Source organism: Choloepus didactylus, chromosome 13 (genome assembly GCF_015220235.1).
Source record: "Choloepus didactylus isolate mChoDid1 chromosome 13, mChoDid1.pri, whole genome shotgun sequence".
Classification (NCBI taxonomy): Eukaryota; Metazoa; Chordata; class Mammalia; order Pilosa; family Megalonychidae; genus Choloepus; species Choloepus didactylus.
In genome coordinates, this window is record NC_051319.1 from 95,791,708 (window position 1) to 95,812,278 (window position 20,571).

The 20,571-nt window shown below is 40.5% G+C and overlaps 1 protein-coding gene across 1 annotated transcript in view; it reads right to left on the bottom strand.

Moving 5' to 3' along the window:
* Positions 1-10,946: 10,946 nt before the first annotated feature.
* The window catches only part of SLC36A3 (solute carrier family 36 member 3), a 29,543-nt gene continuing 19,918 nt past the window's right edge, over positions 10,947-20,571 (bottom strand). Inside the window, exons 8-9 of the mRNA XM_037801449.1 lie at positions 14,130-14,299; positions 10,947-11,215 (exon numbers count right to left, since the gene is read on the bottom strand). Coding sequence (XP_037657377.1) covers positions 10,947-11,215; positions 14,130-14,299 — 439 coding nt within the window. The remainder of the gene's footprint in view (positions 11,216-14,129; positions 14,300-20,571) is intronic.

Below are 20,571 nucleotides of genomic sequence, written 5' to 3' on the forward strand. Positions count from 1 at the left end.
CCAAGGGGTAGTATCAAAAATTGCATACCAGTCTTCTTATTGGTCTCAGTTGTTTCAGAAGAGATGTTCTTTCTTGTTATTTTGCAATCATGCATGTGAACTGTAACATCAGTCTCAATGTTTCAGTCCAGATGTTCTTTCTTGTTATTTTGTAATCATGCACATCAAATGTAACTTCTAGCATCCCTGATAAATGTGGAGCAACCAGGCTACTCTATTTCATCCATTCAAAAGTATGTATTAGCATTCAAGAATAGACAGGGAAACACTGAGAAAGAAAAACTTCGAAGCCACAACTAGCCTTTCCATACATAAAACATGCTGAAGTTCAGAAATAGACTCAACTGCATGTGGAAATTTCATATGTTAAAGGTGTCATTTTATGTCACTGGGCAAGATGAACTTTCTAAGGTGCTGAGCTGACTGGGAAGAAATTTGGAAAAAGATGAAAATAGATCTGAACTTCATATCATTTGCAAGAATATTCTCCAAATGGATCAGATATCTAAAGTGTAGAAAAATGAAATCATACAAATATTGGGAAAAAATAAGTGCAAAAGAAAGGCGATTGACAAACTGATACATAAATTTGCAAAAAAAAATTTTAATTGCTTAGCAAAAGCACCATAAAGTAAAAAATGTTTTGGGAGAAAATATTTATGACATATAGACAAAGGACCAATATCCCTAATATATAACAAATTAAAAGTTGAAGGACATGACCAAAAACCTGATAGAAAAATGAGGAAAAGACATGACAGACAACTCATTCATGCACACGTGCGCACACAAAGATTTTTAACAAGGACCCTTAGTTTTTCCTCATGTTTATAGAAATGCAAGTTAAAATAATACCTCTCAGGTGAAAAATAAATATGTTGATACATTCTATTAGGCAAGGCTGTAGCAAGACAGGCCCTTATACATTGTTGGTAGGAGTGCAAACTGTTAACACCCTTCTGGAGGGGAGTTTGTCAGTACCTAACAAAACTACAAAAGCACTCACCCTTTGATCAGTTGTTCCATTTCTGGGAATTTCCTCTGAAGGTACACCACTGACAACACAAAATTGCATATGCACAAGATTGTTCATTGTAGCATTGTTTGTAATTGCAAAATATTAGGAATAACCTAAATACTCATATAGGAATGTAGCTGAATAAACCGTAGTGCAGCCACACAACGGAGTACCATTTAGCTGTTAAAAAGAATGAGGAACATCTCTGAATCGATATGAAGTTGTTTCCAGGATATATTTTTAAGTGTGAAAAACAAAGTGCAAAAAAGTATAGTGTGCACTTTTCATGTAGGAAAAAAGGGGATGTAAGATAATATACACGTATCTGTTCATTGTGGAAAAATAAATGCAGGAAATATTAACTAGAAATCAATGGAATTAGTTTTCTACAGGGGGTGAAAAGAAAGGCGAAATGATGACAGGGTAAAAAGGATGATGGGGGTGGGACACTTTTTTTTTTTTTTTAAATTCAGTTCTATTGAAATACATTCACACACCGTACAGTCATCCATGGTATACAATCCACTGTCCACAGTATGATAACAGTTATGCGTTCATCACCACAATCTATCTCTGAACATTTTCCTTGCATCAGAAAGAACCAGAACAAGAATAAAAAATAAAAGTGAAAAAAGAACACCTAAATCATCCCCCCATCCCACCCCATTTGTCCTTTAGGTTTTATCACCATTTTTCTACTCATCCATACACTAGATAAAGGGGGTGTGATCTACAAGGTCTTCACAATCACACTGTCACCCCTTGTAATCTACATTATTATATAATCATCTTCAGAAGTCCAGACTGCTGGGTTGGAGTTTGGTAGTTTCAGGTATTTACTTCTAGCTATTCCAATACATTAAAACCTAAGAGGTGTTATCTATACAGCACATAAGAATGTCCACCAGAGTGACCTCTCGACTCCATTTGAAATCTCTCAGCCACTGAAACTATTCGTCTCATTTTGCATCCCCCTTTTGGTCAAGAAGATACTCTCAGTCCCACGATGCTGGGTCCAGATTCATCCCTGGGAGTCATATTCTGCATTGCCAGGGAGATTTACACCCCTGGGAGTCGGGTCCCACATAGGGGGGAGGGCAGTGAGTTCACCTGTTGAGGTGGCTCGGTTAGAGAGAGAGAGGGCCACATCTGAGCAACAAAGAGGTACTCAGGGGGAGACTCTTGGGCACAATTATATGCAAGTTTAGCCTCTTCCTTTGCAGTAACAAGCTTCATAAGGGCAAGTCCCATGATCGAGGGCTCAGCACATCAAACCGCCAGGGACACTTCTTTTTGTGTATCTTTCTGTGAAGCTGCATCTTAGAACCACAGTAATGTTTCTCAAACCCCCAAAATAATCAAAATCAACCCAGATGTGAGAGGAAATCAGAATAATACAAGAACAAATATAATTTTCAGATGAATAATATAAACACACCGGAAGCGGCAGGGAAAAAAAATTAACCTGTTAATTTTGATGGGATACTATAAAGCTAGAGACAAAAGGAAGAGTACCCAAATACTGTACTCTTGTTAGTCATTTTTTTTCCCCTACAAGAGTAGAGGTGAGCAATTCTGAAATTATGTGTATAGTAGGAATGAGAAAAGTAGTTATATTGTGGATAATGAGAGGATGGGGACATGTCAACAGGACACAGAAGCCGACTTGATGGAGCTCCTGATGCCCAAATCTAAGGCAATTTGAGCAAAAAACATAATAAGGATAGGAATGGCTTATAATCTGTTGAATAAAATAAATTTTTATGTATTCATATACATGTATATGTATATATACTGTATACATTCATATACAGTAGAATCTCAAATGTAGAAAGAATGAGAAATAGAAAGGCCATCCTTAGGCTAACACCATAGTAATAATTGTTGCTGACAGTAGCATCTCAGGATTTTAAAATTAGTGGATGAAAGTATGATGAGAAACAGGATTTTCAGAGTCTCAAAATATCTCCTCACAAGATATTTATTAATTGCAAAGGGAAAATTTTTCACGTTACAGTTGAGAAAACTGGCAGACATCATCTTCACCAAGTGATCAAAGTGTTCTCGCCAGTAGTAAGACGTACCGACGCTGTGTACCTCCCAATGTGATATACTGATAAGGGCACACGTCACTTCTGTGGTATTCTTGCCAAAAATGTATGATCTCAATCTAATCATGAGAAAAGATCAGAAAACCCAAATTGAGAGATAGACTACTGTGCCAGTTTGTATTATGTCCCCCCAAATGCCATTATCTTTGATGTAATCTTGTGTGGACAGACCTGTCAGTGTTAATTAGATTGTAATTCTTTGAGTGTTTCCATGGAAATGTGCCCCATTCAACTGTGGGTGATGACTCTGATTGGATAATTTCCATGGAGGTGTTACCCCACCCATTCAGGGTGGGTCTAAATTAAATCACTGGAGCCCTGTAAATGAGCTGACAAACAGAAGGAGCTCAGTGCAGCTGTGAGTGACATTCTGAAGAGGAGTTACGGCCAAGAGGGACACTTTGAAGAAAGCACAGGAGCTGCAGATGAGAGACAGTTTGAAGACAGCCGTTGAAAGCAGACTTTTGCTCCAGAGAAGCTAAGAGAGGACAAATACCCCAAGTGCAACTAAGAGTGACATTTTTGAGAAGCTGCAGCCTAGAGAGGAGCATCCTGGGAGAAAGCCATTTTGAAACCAGAACTTTGGAGCAGACGCCAGCCACGTGCCTTCCCAGCTAACAGAGATTTTCTGGACGCCATTGGCCATCCTCCAGTGAAGGTACCCGATTGCTGATGTGTTACCTTGGAATTTTATGGCCTTAAGACTGTAACTGTGTAACCAAATAAACCCCCTTTAAAAAAGCCAATCCATTTCTGGTGTTTTGCACTCTGGCAGCATTAGCAAACTAGAACAACTACAGAATAACTGGCTGATAATCTCTTTCAAAAGTGTCAAGGTCAGGAAGGACAAGGAAAGACAGGAATAGTCACAGATTGGAAGAGAATAAAGAGGTATGATGACTAAATGCGTTGTGGAATACTGAATTGAATCCTGGGCCACAAAAAGGACCAGAAGTAGGATTGCACCAATGTTAGTTACTTGGTTTTGGTAATTATAGCTATAGTTAAGATGTTAACGTTAAGATTGAAAGCTAAGTGAAGGGTGTATGGGAACTCTATTATTTTTCAATTTCAGTTTTGGATGGAAAAAGGAGAAATGAGTCCTGCTTGCATGCAACTTCAGTACAGGAAGGGAGGCAGATAAACGGTTCTGCAAATAAGCATTATAATGGTGATGTGTTGCAAAAGAGAGGTCATTGGGGAGTGCAGTGGACGGGGTCAGAGAGGAGTCTCCTGAGAAAGTGATTGTTGAGATCGGATCAGTGAGTAGGAAATAAGTAGGTAAAGAGAGAGGGAAAGAGTTTCAAGTGGAGGGATAGCATATGCAGAGTCCCTGCAGCTAGGGGAGCATGGGGCTTTGGGGGAATTGGGCAAAGGCCCGCATGGCTGGAAGGAACGGGTGCCATTGGTGCAAGAAGCTGGAGGAGTGGGAGGGACCAGATCACCCACAACCTTTGGTTCAAATGCACGTTTCCCTGATCGAGTCCAACTTCTTAAGGCTGAGTTCACTTGAGAATTTCCCCTTGAGAAGGTCATAGCACCACAATTTCACTTCCAACTGGTATTGGCATGCCAGATAGAGGTTCTGCCTTTTTTGACCTTTGAAATCACACCTGGGAATTGTTTGAGGGGTCCTGTTTGGGGTTAAGCCAGGTACAACCTAGACATTGTTTGCCAACAACAGATCTTGTAGATCCTTAGAGAGTGGCCTATCAGTTTCATTCCCAGGGTCACAGGCTTATTAGCCACTGCCCTTAGATCCCTCAGTGGCCAACGCTTAAACCCTCAACTGCATGTGGGTAACTTCCCTTGCCACCACCCCACCCCCTGCCCCCCAGACACAGGGTTTCTTGCTCAGCAAAATCAACTCTTCTGTCCCTCTTTCATTCAATGGCCTTGTTGAAGATTCAAGTTTAGCTTCTTTTAAATATGATTTTGAATCTCATTCCCCTCTATGCCCTATTCATAGTCCAGCTCAAACATGTTAAGACAGATGACATTTGTCCAGTAAAGGAGTGCAATGGGAAATAATTCTGGGGATCCTGGTGGCCAGGAGTGCCTCACCCCCCACCCCCACATCCTCTCTATCTTTTCAAATATCACTAGTCTATCAGGTTCCGGTTTATACCAAAGAAGCACATGGCAGCAGAGAATTCAGCCTGCAATACCACAATCGGAATGATCCGTTTGGGACCTGTCAGAGATCTCAGCATGCTTGCTACAATCAGAAAGTGTTTTCTGTACCAGCCACATGGTGGCCGAGTTTCCTTATCTGGTAGCTTACTTCCCTAATCTGATTTTGCACATTGCCCTAATCTGTACTCAAACCTTAGTCCCAGGATTGGCCTATCCACCATCTGCAGATTGTTCATTGCTATGAGAAGCAGCAATTTTTGCATCCCTTTTCCCAGAGGTTCTCTGCAACTCAGAGTCTATTAACTTCATGGGGTTTGTGCTCACCTCTGAAATTGTATGCAAAATTTAGCGAGTGTGAATATATGTGGAAGGATGATCCATAACTTCGTTTAGAATGTTAATGAGATTTATGACTGCCCCCGCAAAAGTTACACGACCTGCCTCACCCACATTCTATTGCTCTGTATTCTGTGGAAAAATAAATGCAGGAAACGTTAGCTAGAAACCAGTGGAATTAGTTTTCTAATACACTTCCCAAAGCCTCACCCCTGGGCTTATGACCAGGGTCCCATCAGAGGAAAGATTTTGTTTTTGGCTTGTAACTGTCTTATCTCATAGACTCCCTGCCTTTTCTTCATGATACCTCAGCCACCTCACATCTCCTCTGAAAGGTTATTGTTTGATATTTCAACCACTGGTATATGGCGATATATTACAGAATGGGAACTCTGCTAACTCCAAATGGGGTTCCTGTTATTCAAACCCTAATACCAATCATCTCATAGAAGGTGGGGTTGAAAAGTGATGTTCCTAATAAATACTCATTATACCTTAGATCAATATGTTTCATACTTTCATGTATGGGTGTTACATTTCACAACAAAAAGTTTTTAAAAAGTGGTGTTTCCTTTAGGGTGAAACAAATCATTTTCTTTCATCCCCTCAAATGAAGTTTCTTTAATTATAAAAACAATACTCCTTTTTAAAAAATGCAACAACACAGGCAAACAAAAAAAGAGCATAAACTTTTACTCATAATTCAATCCACTCAGAGATAATTCCTATTAACATCTTATGTTCTGCATGTACTTCAAAATTACTTGACCATATGCATATGATTGCTGTTTTTTGTTCTTTGTTTTTAAACTTTCTGTTCATTTTTTTATGATTGCTTTTTAACAGCAAAATGGAATTATGCTTCACATTCTTTTTTTAATTAACTATTAACTATATCAAAAAATTAAAAAAACATACAATAAAAAAAACATTTCAAACAAACCAAAACAAGGATCTTTTTTAAAAAGTTTTATTGAGATATACTTGGTATACAGTAAACTGTACACATTTAAAGTGTACAGTTTGATGTTTTGACATATGTACACACCTGTGAAACCATTCCCACAACCATGATAGTGAGCACATCCATCACCCCCAAAGTTTCCTCACACCTCTTTGAAATACCTCCCTCTCACCCCTCTCTGCACCAACACACCACTAATCTTTCTGTCACTATAGGTCAGTCTGCATTTTCTGGATTTTCATATGAATGGAATCATACCACTTGGTCTGGGTTCTGTCACTCAGAATAATTACTATGAGAGTTATCCATGTGATTGTGTACATCAGTAGTTTGGTCTTTTTTATTGCTAAGTAGTATTCCACTGCATGGATAGTCTACAATTTGTTTATCCATTCACTTGTTGATGGACACTTGGATTGTTTCCAATGTTTTGGTACTATAAATAAGCCAACATGAGCATTTGTGTACAAGTCTTTTATATGTATTTCCTTTTCATTAAAGTAAATATCACAGATGGAATGGTTGAATCACTTGGTAAGTGAATGTTTAACTTTTTAAGGAACTACCAAACTGCTTATCAAAGAGTTTGCACCACTTCCCAGTCACAACAGCAATATGTGGAGTTTCAGTTCCTCCACAGCCTTGCCAACACTTAGTATAGTATTTTGAATTTTAGCCATTCTGATAGGTGTACAGTAGTATCTCATTATGGTTTTAATTTGCATTTACCTAATCACTAATGATGTTGAACATCCTTTAATATGTTTTCTTTAGTGTAGTAATGTAGTGTCTATTAAAATCTTTTGCCCATTTTCAAGAATTGAGTTGTTTCTTATTGTTGACTTTCGTAGTTCTTCATGACTTCTGGACATGAGTCTTTCATCAGCTCTATGATTTGCAAAGATTTTCTCCCATAGTGGCTTTCTTTTCATCCTTTTAATAGGCAGCCTTTTTAGGAGCAAAAGTTTTAATTTTGATGAAACACAATTTAGCAATTTCTTCTTTTATGGGTTGTGCTTTTGGCGTGGTATCTAAGAAATCTTTGCATATCACAAGGGAACAAAATTTTTTCTCTGCATTTTCTCCCAAAATTTTTTATAGTTTCAGGTTTTCAATTTAGGTCTATGACTCTCTTTGAGTTAATTTTTGTATTTGGGGCTGTGATGGTTTGAAGCTGTTGTGTACCCCAGAAAAGATCATGTTCTTAAAGCTAACCCCTTCCTCTGGATGTAGACCTATGTGAGTGGGACCTTTTGTTAGGTCATTTCAGTTGAGGCATACCCCAAGTGGGTCTTAATCCTCTTACTGGACCCTTTATAAGAGCATGAAATAGAGAGAAAGTGCAGAAGCAGAGAGAGGAGGACATGAACAGAAGCTCATAAAGAAAGCCACAGACTGAGCAGCCAGAAGCTGAAAGCAATGAAATCCAGGAGAGAAGGACCAGCAGATGCCACCATGTGCCTTGCCATGTGAAAACAGAGAACAGCGTTGCTGCATTGCCTGTTGATGCCTTGATTTGGACATTTTCACAGCCTCAGAACTGTAAGCTTGCAAATTCCCATTGTTAAAAGCCAGCTCATTTCTGGTATATTGCATTTCATCAACTTTAGTAAACTAAAACAGGGTCTAAGTACAGATCCATGTCCATTCATTCATTTCTCTATTTATTTTGCATATGGATATCCAATTTTTGGAGTGCCATATCTTGAAAAGGCTACACTTTCTCCACTTCGTTGCCTTTTCACCTTTGTCAATAATCAGTTGCCCACATATGGGTGGAGTTTACTTCTGGTCCATTGATCTATTTGTCTATATTGATGCCAACTCCATTCAGTTCTGATCATTGCAACTTTGTAATAATTCTTGAAATCAGAAAATATTAATCCCCCAACTTTGTTCTTTTTCAAAGATATTTTGCCTATTCTAGTTTCTTTGCGTTTCCATATGAATTTTAGAATTGGCTTGCCAATTTATACAAAAAATCCTGCTGAAATTTTGATTGGTATTGCATTAAACCTATAGATCAGTTTGGGGAGAATTGATATCTTAATGAGTCTTTTCATCCATGAACAAGGTCTCTCCATTTATTTAGATCTTCTTTAATTTCTTTTAGTGAAATGTTATTGTTTTCAGTATGCACATAAATTATTGCATATTTTGCAGCTATTGTAAATGGTAGTGTTTTAAATTTTGATTTCTGATTGTTCTCAGCTAGTGTATGGAAATATAATTGGCTTTTTAACATTGATTTTGTATCCTGCCACTTTGCTAAGCTGACATATTAGTTCTAGTAGCAATTTTGTAGTTGGTATTGGATTTTCTAATTTATGATCATGTCATCTTCAAATAAAGACAGTTTTGCTTCTTCCTTTCCAATCTAGAGGCCTTTTTATTTTTCTCCCTGATTTCATTGTCTACAATATCTGGTAAAATATTGAATATAAGTGATGAGAGTGGACATTTCTGTTTGTTTCTGACCTTAAGGGGAAAACATTTAGTCTTTCCCCATTTAAGTCTGATATTAGCTATAGATTTCTTGTAGATACCTTTTATCAGTTGAAAAAGTTACCTTCTTTTTTTAGTTGCTGGGAGTTTTACATCAGGAATAGACATTAGATTTTGTCAAATGCTTTTCTGTGCCTATCAAAATAATCACGTTTTTCCTTTTTAGTTTATTAATATGGTGAATCGTGTTGATTGATTTTCAAATGTTAAACCAACCTTGCATTCCTGAGATAAACTCCACTCAGTCATGATGTATTATCCTTTAAATATACTGTGGGATTTTGTTTGCTAAAGTTTTATTCAGAATTTTTACATCTATGTCCCCATGAAGGATTTTGATCTGTAGCTTTATTTTCTTGTAATGCCTTTGCTTGGTTTTAAGTAACATACTGTTTTTAGCACCTTTTTTTTTAACTACTGATAAATCACAAATATCTTTGCACATCAATAGGTATACTTTTGCATGTTTGGGGACATCATATCATTTTGTTGTGGATGAATCATAATTTATTTAACTTAATGTTGGGTGTCTGCTTCCAACTTTCTTACTATTACAAACAGTATTAAACTCTCCTTTTGCATACATCTTTGCAGACAAAAGAGATTCTTAGGATAGTTTCAATAGTGAAGTTTGTGGGTCAGAGGGTGACATTTTTAAAATGCAATTTTATTGAGATATATTCATACACCATACAATCCATCCCAAGTATACAATCAATGGTTCACAGTATCTTCACACAGTTGTGCATTCCTCACCATGATCATACATTTTAAGACTTTGGTGTTGCAAAACTGTCCTTCTGAAAAGCCTTAAGAATATATACTCCCATTGCAGGGTATAATATTGTCTTTAAAACAGAGAAACAAAAACTGAAAAAAAAAAAACCTGTTCCCAAACTTAGTATTATTTTTAAAAGCAGATCAGTAGTCCTTGCACACAATGAAATCCCTTTCCCTCATACAAACTGCTCCAGCCCCTTCAACCTAAATCAACTCAAATGGCCTTAACATAGCAAAGAAGTTACAAAAAAAGAGGTGATCTTCTAAGCAGGGAACACGCATATCATTGAGGTATTAACAGGAATGTAAGTCTTGCTGAAACATGAAAATATAATGAAAGATCACCAAGAGATATGTTTTTGTCCCTTAACCTACTTTCTTATACACTTGTATCTCCAGGGCAACAGAGTAACTCGCTGATGGGAAACTCATCTATTTGCACACGCGTGGTGGAAGGATAGACTGTTTTCTTTCTTTCTTTTCTTTTCTTTTTGTTTTTTTTTTTTTTTGACTTTCAGAATGCCAGAGCTGCAAGAGCCCTTAAGAATCAATTAGTCCAACCCTGCATTTTATAGATAGGGAAACTATGATCCCACAGGAAATCAGTGGCAGAGGCAGAGTTGAGCAAAATTACTGCTAAGGTCTAATTTTGCTCTGACTCTATGACTGAGAATAGTATCTAAATAGAAAATCCCTCTCCCCAACATACACTTTTCTAAATCTGATGCTTTAAAGGCAGCTGCCTAAGCATAAGAGAAAGCAACTGCTTTTGCACTTGCATTTATGCTTGATCTGTGTTTCCAGGGATACCATGGGCAAATGGCATCCCTTTTCCCATTAAGTGAGGCTGATACTACAGATGTTTGTATGTGATTGGTTCAGGGGTACAAAAGACCCCCAAAGAAATCCAAAACTAAATACGTAGAGCCTGAGAGTTATCAGTACTAATTTGTGTCACCTGCATTTCTCTTGGAAGGATAAAGAAGTTGCTAATTAATATAGAGATGTTGGGGTTTGATGAATGTATATGAGTTCCACAATGAAAGTCAAATTAGGGATGGGAAGAAGGGAGAGCTATCAGAGTAAAAATAGATAATTATGCATAGACACCTGTGGAGTTGGCTATGGAATGGTTGATGGGTTGGTTCAGCTCATAGATGGCTTGGTATGTCCCAAATATACACCCCAAAAGGCCCATGATGCTAATCATGATGTCCTTTGCAATGGTGATGCAGCTCATGTCTTCAGGGTAGAAGGTGAGGATCTCCAGGAAGGGTGGGATGATGAGGGCCAGTGCACTGCTGCTCACGGAGCCCACCAGGGAGATGATCATGTCCAGGCGGGGGATGATGATGGCCGAGACACCTGCAAGCAAAGAAGAAATTGAGAGCCACTGAATGTCCCTGCAGGAAGCTAAGAAGTACACCATCTTCTTGGAGCCCTAGGAGCCTGAGAGACTGCTCCGGGGAGGTGGGGAGCCCACTGTGGGTTTGAGCAGCGGGCCAGGAACCACGGCCCTGGATGCCAACCCGTGCTTTAACCACCAATAAGATGCTTTCCTTTTATGTTTTATCTATTGGATTTTCACATATAATCTTTACTGGAAGGGCTACACTCATCTATTATAACCTCCTCATTGTAGAGACAGGGAAATATAGAGCTACAGAGGCAACAGGACTTGCCCAAGGTCCAAGGGCTGAGATGAGAATCCACTGAGATGTCCAATCTAAGGTCCTTTCCTATCTACCGTGTTGCCTCCTATGTAAATGAAAGAACATGGCACACAGTAAGGACTCCACAGATGTCTGAACCTCACCCAGATACTGAATCAACCTTTTTTACTATCTATATAATGTAGCCACTATCTAGAAGCAAGGATGGATACAGAACAAGAGTCAGCCCTTTTGCTGTGGGAATTTCAACCACTTGTTTTCCTATTCTTAAAATGATCCTGGACATAAAACATGAAGATGGCATTAGTCTGCTCACCACCCCCCTTCCCTTATCTTCTACAAACACTCCTGAATCTTCTTGTCTTATACATTTGATGAACATATGTTGTGGATTTTCCAGAAGAGTCCCAACTTCAATAATATTTGAATGAGTAAATAAACACTTTGTGTGATTTAATCTTATATAACGAGATTATTTTCCTATGAAATAATTAGGGGAAAACTGTTCTGGAAAGCAAGTATAACTGGCTGGATTCTTGATAGAAACATCACCTCTTTCTGACAGTGTTCTAACATATTTCCAACATATCCGATCAGGGAATGAGAGAGACTCATAGACCGTCACAGTTGGAAGTCCATCACTCTGCTGATGTAAATCCTAGCCCACAGCTTTCCTTTATCAAATGTTTAATAAGCTGCTTACCAGAGAAGGTACTGAGAAAAATAAGTGTTTGTCCCCCAGAAGAACTTATGACAAAGGGACAGAGATGTGTTCAAAAAAAAAAAAAAAGCTGTAATGCAAGGCACACCAGAAGAGTGTTCTAAGAAGACTCATGTCTGGTCATGCTAACCACTGCTCATGGCTGCCCATGGCCCAAACTACCTTAGCTCAAGACCCTGAAGCGCTTGGGCCCTGCCAAATGCTCTGGCCTCATCTCTCATCACTCCTCACTGCTTTTCCTTCTCCAAAGGGGCCACATGTAAGTACTTGCCTCAGATTTGTATACAGCCTGCTCCCTAAGCCTGCAACATTCTTCAATCCTCCATCTATCTCCTACTTATCTTTTAGGTCTTAACTGAAATATCATCTCCCTGGAGAGGATGCCCTGACCTGGCGCAGGCTGAGTTACAGGACCTTCCTATGTGCTCTTGAGGTATTCTCTACTTACCTCCATCTTCACATGTATCACAAGGTGCTGGAATTAATTCCTTGCATGTATTTCCCACTCAACTGTAAGCCCCATGAGGGAAGGGGCTACATCTTCTTCATTACTCACTATTGTATCCCAGGTGCCTAGCACAATGCTGGGCGTGTAGTGGGTGCTCAGCAAATGTGCAATGAATGAATGGAAGGTAAAGGAATTGATAAGTGAATAAAGGAGGAGGAAGTGGTCATTCAGTGTATACCAGAAATAGGACATGTCTTTAGAAAGCCAGCTGTCTCTAGCCATTCCTCTGATCCTTTGGGGCCTGGGCTACTCTGTCTTTCTCTTCAACATACACCCTTTGTATCAAGAATCTCAAAACAGTGTGTTTACATGACCTTCCTGGCTTCGTACAGACAGGGAACCCTCTGTAATACCTTAAATCAAGTGGGGTGCAATTTCTGCTTACAGAACCCTATTTGTAGGGAAGATTATGATCCCATAGCATGTTCTCTGCTGGACAGCTCCAAGAATTACATTTCTCCTGACCCTGAGCCAAGACTTGATTCCCTCAACTTTGAACTCTGACTCCTTTAAGACCAAGCTTGCTCTCTTCCCTGCACAATAATCACACAGGTGTTTAAGGAAAGACAGAAATTCTTCCTGAGCCTTTTTTTTCCACAGATAAAACATCCCTACTTCTTTTGCTCATTCCTCATGGGGCATCTTTTCTTATTCTCCTTCTCTGGATATGCTCCAGAGAAAGAATTCACCAGCTCTGTTCACGATGTTCCCCAAACACCCACTATGGCACCTAACTTAGAGTCAATCAGTGAATGAATGAATAGAAGGAAGCATGAAGGAAAGAAGAAAGGGAGGGAGGAGAAAAGGGTGCATCCAACAACGTTTTCCAAGATTTCTAACAATCCTGCTCCTTGGGGTTTTTCTATGGTTAAACACCACTTTATGATATGGGACTTGAACTTAATTTATGATAGGAAGGGGTATGGTATCATGGAGAGACTTAGGTTTGGGTGCTGCCAGCTTGAGTTCAAATCCCAGCTCCTTTACTTACTTGCTTCATGACTTGGGCTTGTTACTTAATTTCTCTGGACCACAGTTCCCTTGTGGGTATTAGGTAATGTCAGTGTGGTGTCCAACATATAAGAAGCACTCTGTATGTTATAAGAATGGATGATTGAATGAATGATGTCTCTTTCCCCATAAACCAGCCAACATGTTCTTTCTATGTGTGGGCAGTAGAGATTACTGTAATAATTTCTATATGGTAGTTATGTTAAGCCCATTTTTTTCAGGAAGACAAGTTGAGGTTCAGGGAGGTGAAGTATCCTACCCAAGGTCACAAAGAAGGCAAATGGCCGAGCCAGTGATGGTGGGGTGGGCACCAGCGTGGCTCCTAGCCACAGCTTTGGGAAAAGAGTGCCATTTTATCCTACTCACAGGTCAGACAGACCAAGGCTGTGCGGACAGACAAGTCTGCAAACAGTGCCCAGCTCTCTGACACCTTGGAGATGGCGAAGGGGATGATGATCTCAGCCGGGACGTGAAACTGGAGGGCGTAGGTGAAGAAGATGCCAATAGAGTACATCAACTTGACTGACTGGTACAACCTGCAGACAGATCGAGAGGACATGAAATGGGATGTGGCTCCCTGGGAAAGGTCATTTAGGACTTACACATCGCTTGGAAGCCAGTGATTGTCCCTGAGTTATAGAACAGGCTAACTTGCAATGACTCAGGTGAGACTGAGCATCAGAGTTGCCTGGGGAGATTTCTAAAAGCTCACATTCCTGGAGATTCTGATTTGACAGGCCTGGGGCTCAGCAACTTGTGCCTTTTTTACTTTTATTGTTTTAAAGTAATATTTGCATAGAGTAAAATTCAGTCTAAAAGTTATACAGTGAAAAACCTTCCTCAAACCCTGATTCAGTTTTCCATTCCCTTTTCCACAGACAACCACTCTTAAGTTTTCTTGTGGCCCTTCCAGAAGTAAACTGTGTCTATGCCAGCTGATAAGAATGTAGGCACAGGGGAGGAAAATAAGATGGCAGCTAGGTGAGACAGGGCAAAAAAACACCTCCATGAAAAATACTGGATAAAAACCAGAAAGTGACCCAGAGCACCAGTTCCAGCAATGCACCAGCCAGACAAATCTGCTAAATCAACAGGGACCATGCATTTGGTGAAACTGGGAGTCTGCATTCTGAAATGAGTGAGTGAACTGGCTGAAAGTCCAGTGGCTGCACTGCAGTGTGGGGAAACCATGGGTTGGTGTTTGGAGATGGACTAGTTCTTTTTTATAGGATTTTTTTTTAATTTAATAAATTTTATTTTGAAATAAATTCAATCTTACAGGAACAGTTGCAAAAACAGTACAACCCCCATACATAGAAATCCATCATACCCTGACCCCCCCTCCCCTGGTACCCCGATCCATCACCTTTCAGATCCTGTCACACCACGATCTCTTTCTTTCCCTCCCTCTCTCCTTCCCTCCATCCCTCCCTATCTATCATCCATCATCTATTGCTCTGTCCTCTGAACATATGAGAGCAAGCTGCACATATCTTTGAACAATCTAATTCACATATACCTTTCCCATGGACAAGAACATTTTTTTATGTAATCTCATTAAGCGCAGCTAAGAAGTTCAAGAAATTCAACATTGATATAATGCTTACATTCTGTATTTCCTTTTTTTTTTCTTGTGTCCCATCTGTGTCCCTTTGAGCCCCCTCTCCTCCATCCTCAGATCCCATCCAGGATCAACCTTGGCATTTAATTGTCATCTATTTAGACTGTCTTTTTTTTTTTTTTTTTCAATTGAGGAAACATATATATAGCCTAAATCTTCCCATTCCAACCCCTCCCTAGCATTCCATTAGTGGGATTAATCACATTTAGAATGTTGCAATGCTATCATCTTCCCACCATTCATTTCTAGAAGTTTCCCTTCACCCCAAACAGAAACCCTACACTCATTTCTTAACTCCCCATTGCCCCTTCCCCCACTTCTCATAACCCAGACTCTACTTTTCATCTCTATGGTCATATTCTCTGATACTATCTTTGTGTTTACCATGGGGTTTAAATTTAACATCTTAAATCTATAACAACCTTGTTTTTCTTTGGTACCAACTTAACTTCAATAGGACACATAAACTATCCTCCTATAGTCCATCATTCCCTCACCTTTATGTAGTTGTTGTCAAAAATTACCTATTATAATGACTCCCGGGGAGGAATGTAGACCCGGCATCGTGGGACGGAGAACATCTTCTTGACCAAAAGGGGGATGTGAAAGGAAATGAAATAAGCTTCAGTGGCAGAGAGATTCCAAAAGGAGCCGAGAGGTCACTCTGGTGGGCACTCTTACGCACACTTTAGACAACCCTTTTTAGGTTCTAAAGAATTGGGGTAGCTGGTGGTGGATACCTGAAACTATCAAACTACAACCCAGAACCCATGAATCTCAAAGACAGTTGTATAAAAATGTAGCTTATGAGGGGTGACAATGGGATTGGGAAAGCCATAAGGACCACACTCCACTTTGTCTAGTTTATGGATGGATGAGTAGAAAAATAGGGGAAGGAAACAAACAGACAAAGGTACCCAGTGTTCTTTTTTACTTCAATTGCTCTTTTTCACTCTAATTATTATTCTTGTTATTTTTGTGTGTGTGCTAATGAAGGTGTAAGGGATTGATTTAGGTGATGAATGTACAACTATGTAATGGTACTGTGAACAATCGAAAGTGCGATTTGTTTTGTATGACTGCGTGGTATGTGAATATATCTCAATAAAATGAAGATTAAAAAAAAATTACCTATTTTATATTGAGTCCAAAACCACTGATCTATCATTACAGTTTATGTATTTTAGATCCTGTAGGAAGTAAACAGTGGAGTTATAAATCAAAAATACAGTAGTATTGGTATTTATATTTACCATGTGATCTTTACTAGAAAGCTTTATTTCTTCATGTAGTTTCAGTCAATTGTTTAGTGTCCCTTTCAGCCTGCTCAACTCCCTTTAGCATTTCTTATAGGACTGATTACTGGTGATGAAGTCCCTCAGCTTTTGATTATCCGGGAATGTTTTCATCTCCCCCTCATTTTTATCCTCCAGGTGTTTGTGAATTCTCCAAGTCTCTGATGGTTATTGACTTCTATTTGTATTCCACTGTGGTCAGAGAATGTGCTTTGAACAAATTCATTTTTTTTTTTACTGAGGCTTATTTTTATGTCCCAGCATATGGTCCATTCTGGAGAAAGATCCGTGATCACTAGAGAAGAATGTGTGTGCCGGTGACCTGGGATGTAATATTCTATATATGTCTGTTAAAATTCTCTCTAGCTCTCTCTCCTTTCTTTGTTTCTCTGTCAGTAGGGCTCACTTTAGTATCTGAAGTAGGGCAGGTCTTTTATTAGCAAAATCTCTCAGCATTTGTTTGTTTGTGAAAAACTTAAGCTCTCCCTCAAATTTGAAGGAGAGTTTTGCTGGATAAAGTATTCTTGGTTGGAAATTTTTCTCTCTCAGAATTTTAAATACGTCATGCCACTGCCTTCTCGCCTCCATGGTGGCCGCTGAGTAGTCACTACTTAGTCTTATGTTGTTTCCTTTGTATGTGGTGAATTGCTTTTCTCTTGCTGCTTTCAGAACTTGCTCCTTCTCTTCAGTATTTGACAGTCTGATCAGAATATGTCTTGGAGTGGGTTTATTTGGATTTACTCTATTTGGAGTTTGCTGGGCATTTATGCTTTGTGTATTTATGTTGTGTTGAAGGTTTGGGAAGTTTTCCCCCAAAATTTCTTTGAATACTCTTTCTAGAGCTTTACCCTTCTCTTCCCCTTCTGGGACACCAATGAGTCTTAAATTTGGATGTTTTATTTTATCTATCATATCCCTGAGATCCATTTCAATTTTTTTTTTATTTTTTTCCCCATTCTTTCTTTTGTTCTTTCATTTTCTGTTCTGTGGTCCTCGAGGAGGCTGAGTTGTTGTTCAGCTTCCTCTAATCTTGTATTATGAGTATCCAGAGTCTTTTTAATTTGGCCAACAGTTTCTTTAATTTCCATAAGATCTTCTATTTTTTTTTATTTAGTCTTGAAATATCTTCTTTACAGTCTTCTAGGATCTTCTTTATGTCTTTTGTATCCTGTATCATGCTCTTCCTCATGTCCTTTATACCCCTTGCCATGCTCTCATTGCCTGTCTGTAGTTCTTTGATTAATTGCACCAAGTACTGTGTGTCTTCTGATCTTTCGATTTGGGTGTTTAAGTTTTGGTTCTCCATATTGTCTGGTTTTATCATAAGCTTTAAGATTTTCTGTGGTTTTTGGCCTCTTGGCATTTGCTTTACTTGATCTTTAATTTGTCAGAATTGCAGCTTGGTGGCATATGCTCTCTCCAACCAACCAGCAGATGGCGTCTGTGAGTCACCAATTCCCCTCAAGTCAGCTGTCCCCAACCCTGTCTTTGTGGTGTGTGGGGATCTGACCCCCATGGGGTCCACTTGGTGCACTTAATTTGGGTGTGGTGTCCGTGCCATCTGCCCCAAATGAGGGGTGTGCATCTGAGCAGTTAGGGAGGAGGGGCAGCTTTAATAATCGAACCTCCCAGGTGTTCCCATAGATTTAAGGCTGTTCTCTGCTGCTGACCCAAAAGTCCTTGGGATTGGCGTAGGTTCCCTGGGATTTCCAAGCGGTTCCCCCTTCTCTGCTGTGCTCTTCCAGGACCTCTGCTGAGAGAGGGAGGGCCATGCAATGTCACAAATGCACACCGTCTTCCAGGGAAGCCCTGGGACTCTAGGCTGTGCAGGGGCATTCTCAGCCCACTTCAAAGATGGTTGAATGGGACATGTTAACTTCCCGCTTCCGCGCAGCTCCACCCTCCCAGCTCCGGGACAATCAGCCATGGGTGTATTCAAGGCCACTGTCCACAGCTGATATTGTGGTATGTGAGCGGTGCTGCGGGAAAGACTCCCTGTCACACTGGGTTTCTTGATGCTGCTCTGTGCTGTGGGTTTGGCCCCGGGCAGGAGTGTCCCTGCCCACTGGGGAGATGGCTGCAAGTCATTTTTTTCTCCTTTTTAGCTTATAATTCTTGACTGGTGTGAGGAGATATGGTCGTGTTCCCCCAGGCTCTGAGGTCTAGTTCTGAATGGAAAGGGCCCCACCCCTTTCCTCTTGGAGAAGATAGACCCCCTAGGGGAAGGTCATTAGCATTTCAATGGTCTCGCTCTCTGCTTGTGCTATCTCCACCCTTCTCGGAGTCACAGCACTGGGAACTGAAAATGGCTGGGCTTTCTTCACTGAGCCAAAAAAGAAACAGATAGTCCCCTTCAGACCTAGTCCAAAGTGACCCTCTGGCTCTCCAAGGTCAGTAGTCACCCAAAGCCTCTAATTGTTGGGGATTTGTACCTCGTACTGAGCAGTTCACACTCACTAATTAAAACCCCAGTTGCAGCTTAGCTGAGCTATATTTGCTTGGTGGGAGAGAGCTTCTCTCTGGCACCATGAGGCTTTGCAGCTCAGGCTACGGGGTAGGGGGGTCTCACGACTTGGATCCGCAGGTTTTACTTACAGATTTTATGCTGTGATCTTGGGCATTCCTCCCAATGCGGGTTGGTGTATGATGAGTAGTTGGTCTCGTTTGCCTCCCCCCTCCCCCACAGTTATTCTGGATCGTTCATTAGTTATTTCTGTTTTTTTTTCAGTTGTTCCGGGGGACTACTTAGCTTCCACTCCTCTCTATGCTGCCATCTTCCCTTCTACCTAGTTCTTTAAAAAAACAAAACAAAACCCTGGAGCGGCTGTGGATACAGCGGTGAGAACTGCACAGTGAAGCACAGCAGGAGCGGGCTGTACCAATGCCTTGGTGTCTGGCATGGAGGATAGTCCTTCCCACACCTGCTGCTGATTGTCTCGGGGCCGGGGGGCAGAGGGGAGCCAAAAGGAGAAAGAAACTGCACCCCTTGCAGCCATCAACCCAGCGGGCTGGGGACACTCCTACCCAGGGCCGGACCCACAGCCCAGTATGACAGGGAGTGTTTCCCGCAGCACCGTGCACATGCCACAATATTGGCCATGGACAGTGGCCTTTAGTGCACCCACAGCTAATTGTCCTGGAGCTGGGAAGGTGGAGCTGTGTGAAAAGGGGGAAATTAACACGCCCCGTTCAACCGTCTTTATATCAGGCTGGGAACGCCTCTGCACAGCTTGGCAGCCCAGGGCTTCCCTGGAGTGCTGGCGCGCACTTGTGATGTGGCACAACCTTCCCTCAGCAGAGGTCCTGGAAGAGCACGGCTGAGAAGGGGGACCCACTCAGAAATCCCAGGACCCTATGCCAGTACCAAGGACTTGTGGGTCAGCGGCAGAGACAATCTGTGGCAAGACTGAAATGAAGTCTTAGACTCTTGCAACAGCCTTAAATCTCCAGGAACACCTGGGAGGTTTGATTATTAAAGCTCCCCTGCCTCCCTACCCACCCAGAAACATGCCCCACATTCAGGGTGGACAGCACCAACAACACACCCAAACTTAGTGCACGTTAGTTAGAGAAAGTGTACGCCACCAAGCTGTAGATCCGACAAATTAGAGATTGGTATTTTTTATAACCTGAAAGAACCCTATCAAGTGAAGCAAATGCCAAGAGGCCAAAAACAACAGAAAATCTTAGAGCATGTGGTACAACCAGACTATATGGAGAATCCAAACCCAAACAAACAAATCGAAAGATGAGAAGAGACACAGTACTTGGCACAATTAATCAAAGAACTAAAGACAAACAACAAGAGCATGGCACGTGATACAAAGGACATAAAGAAGACCCTAGAAGAGCATAAAGAAGAAATTGCAAGAGAAAAAAAATAGAAGATCTT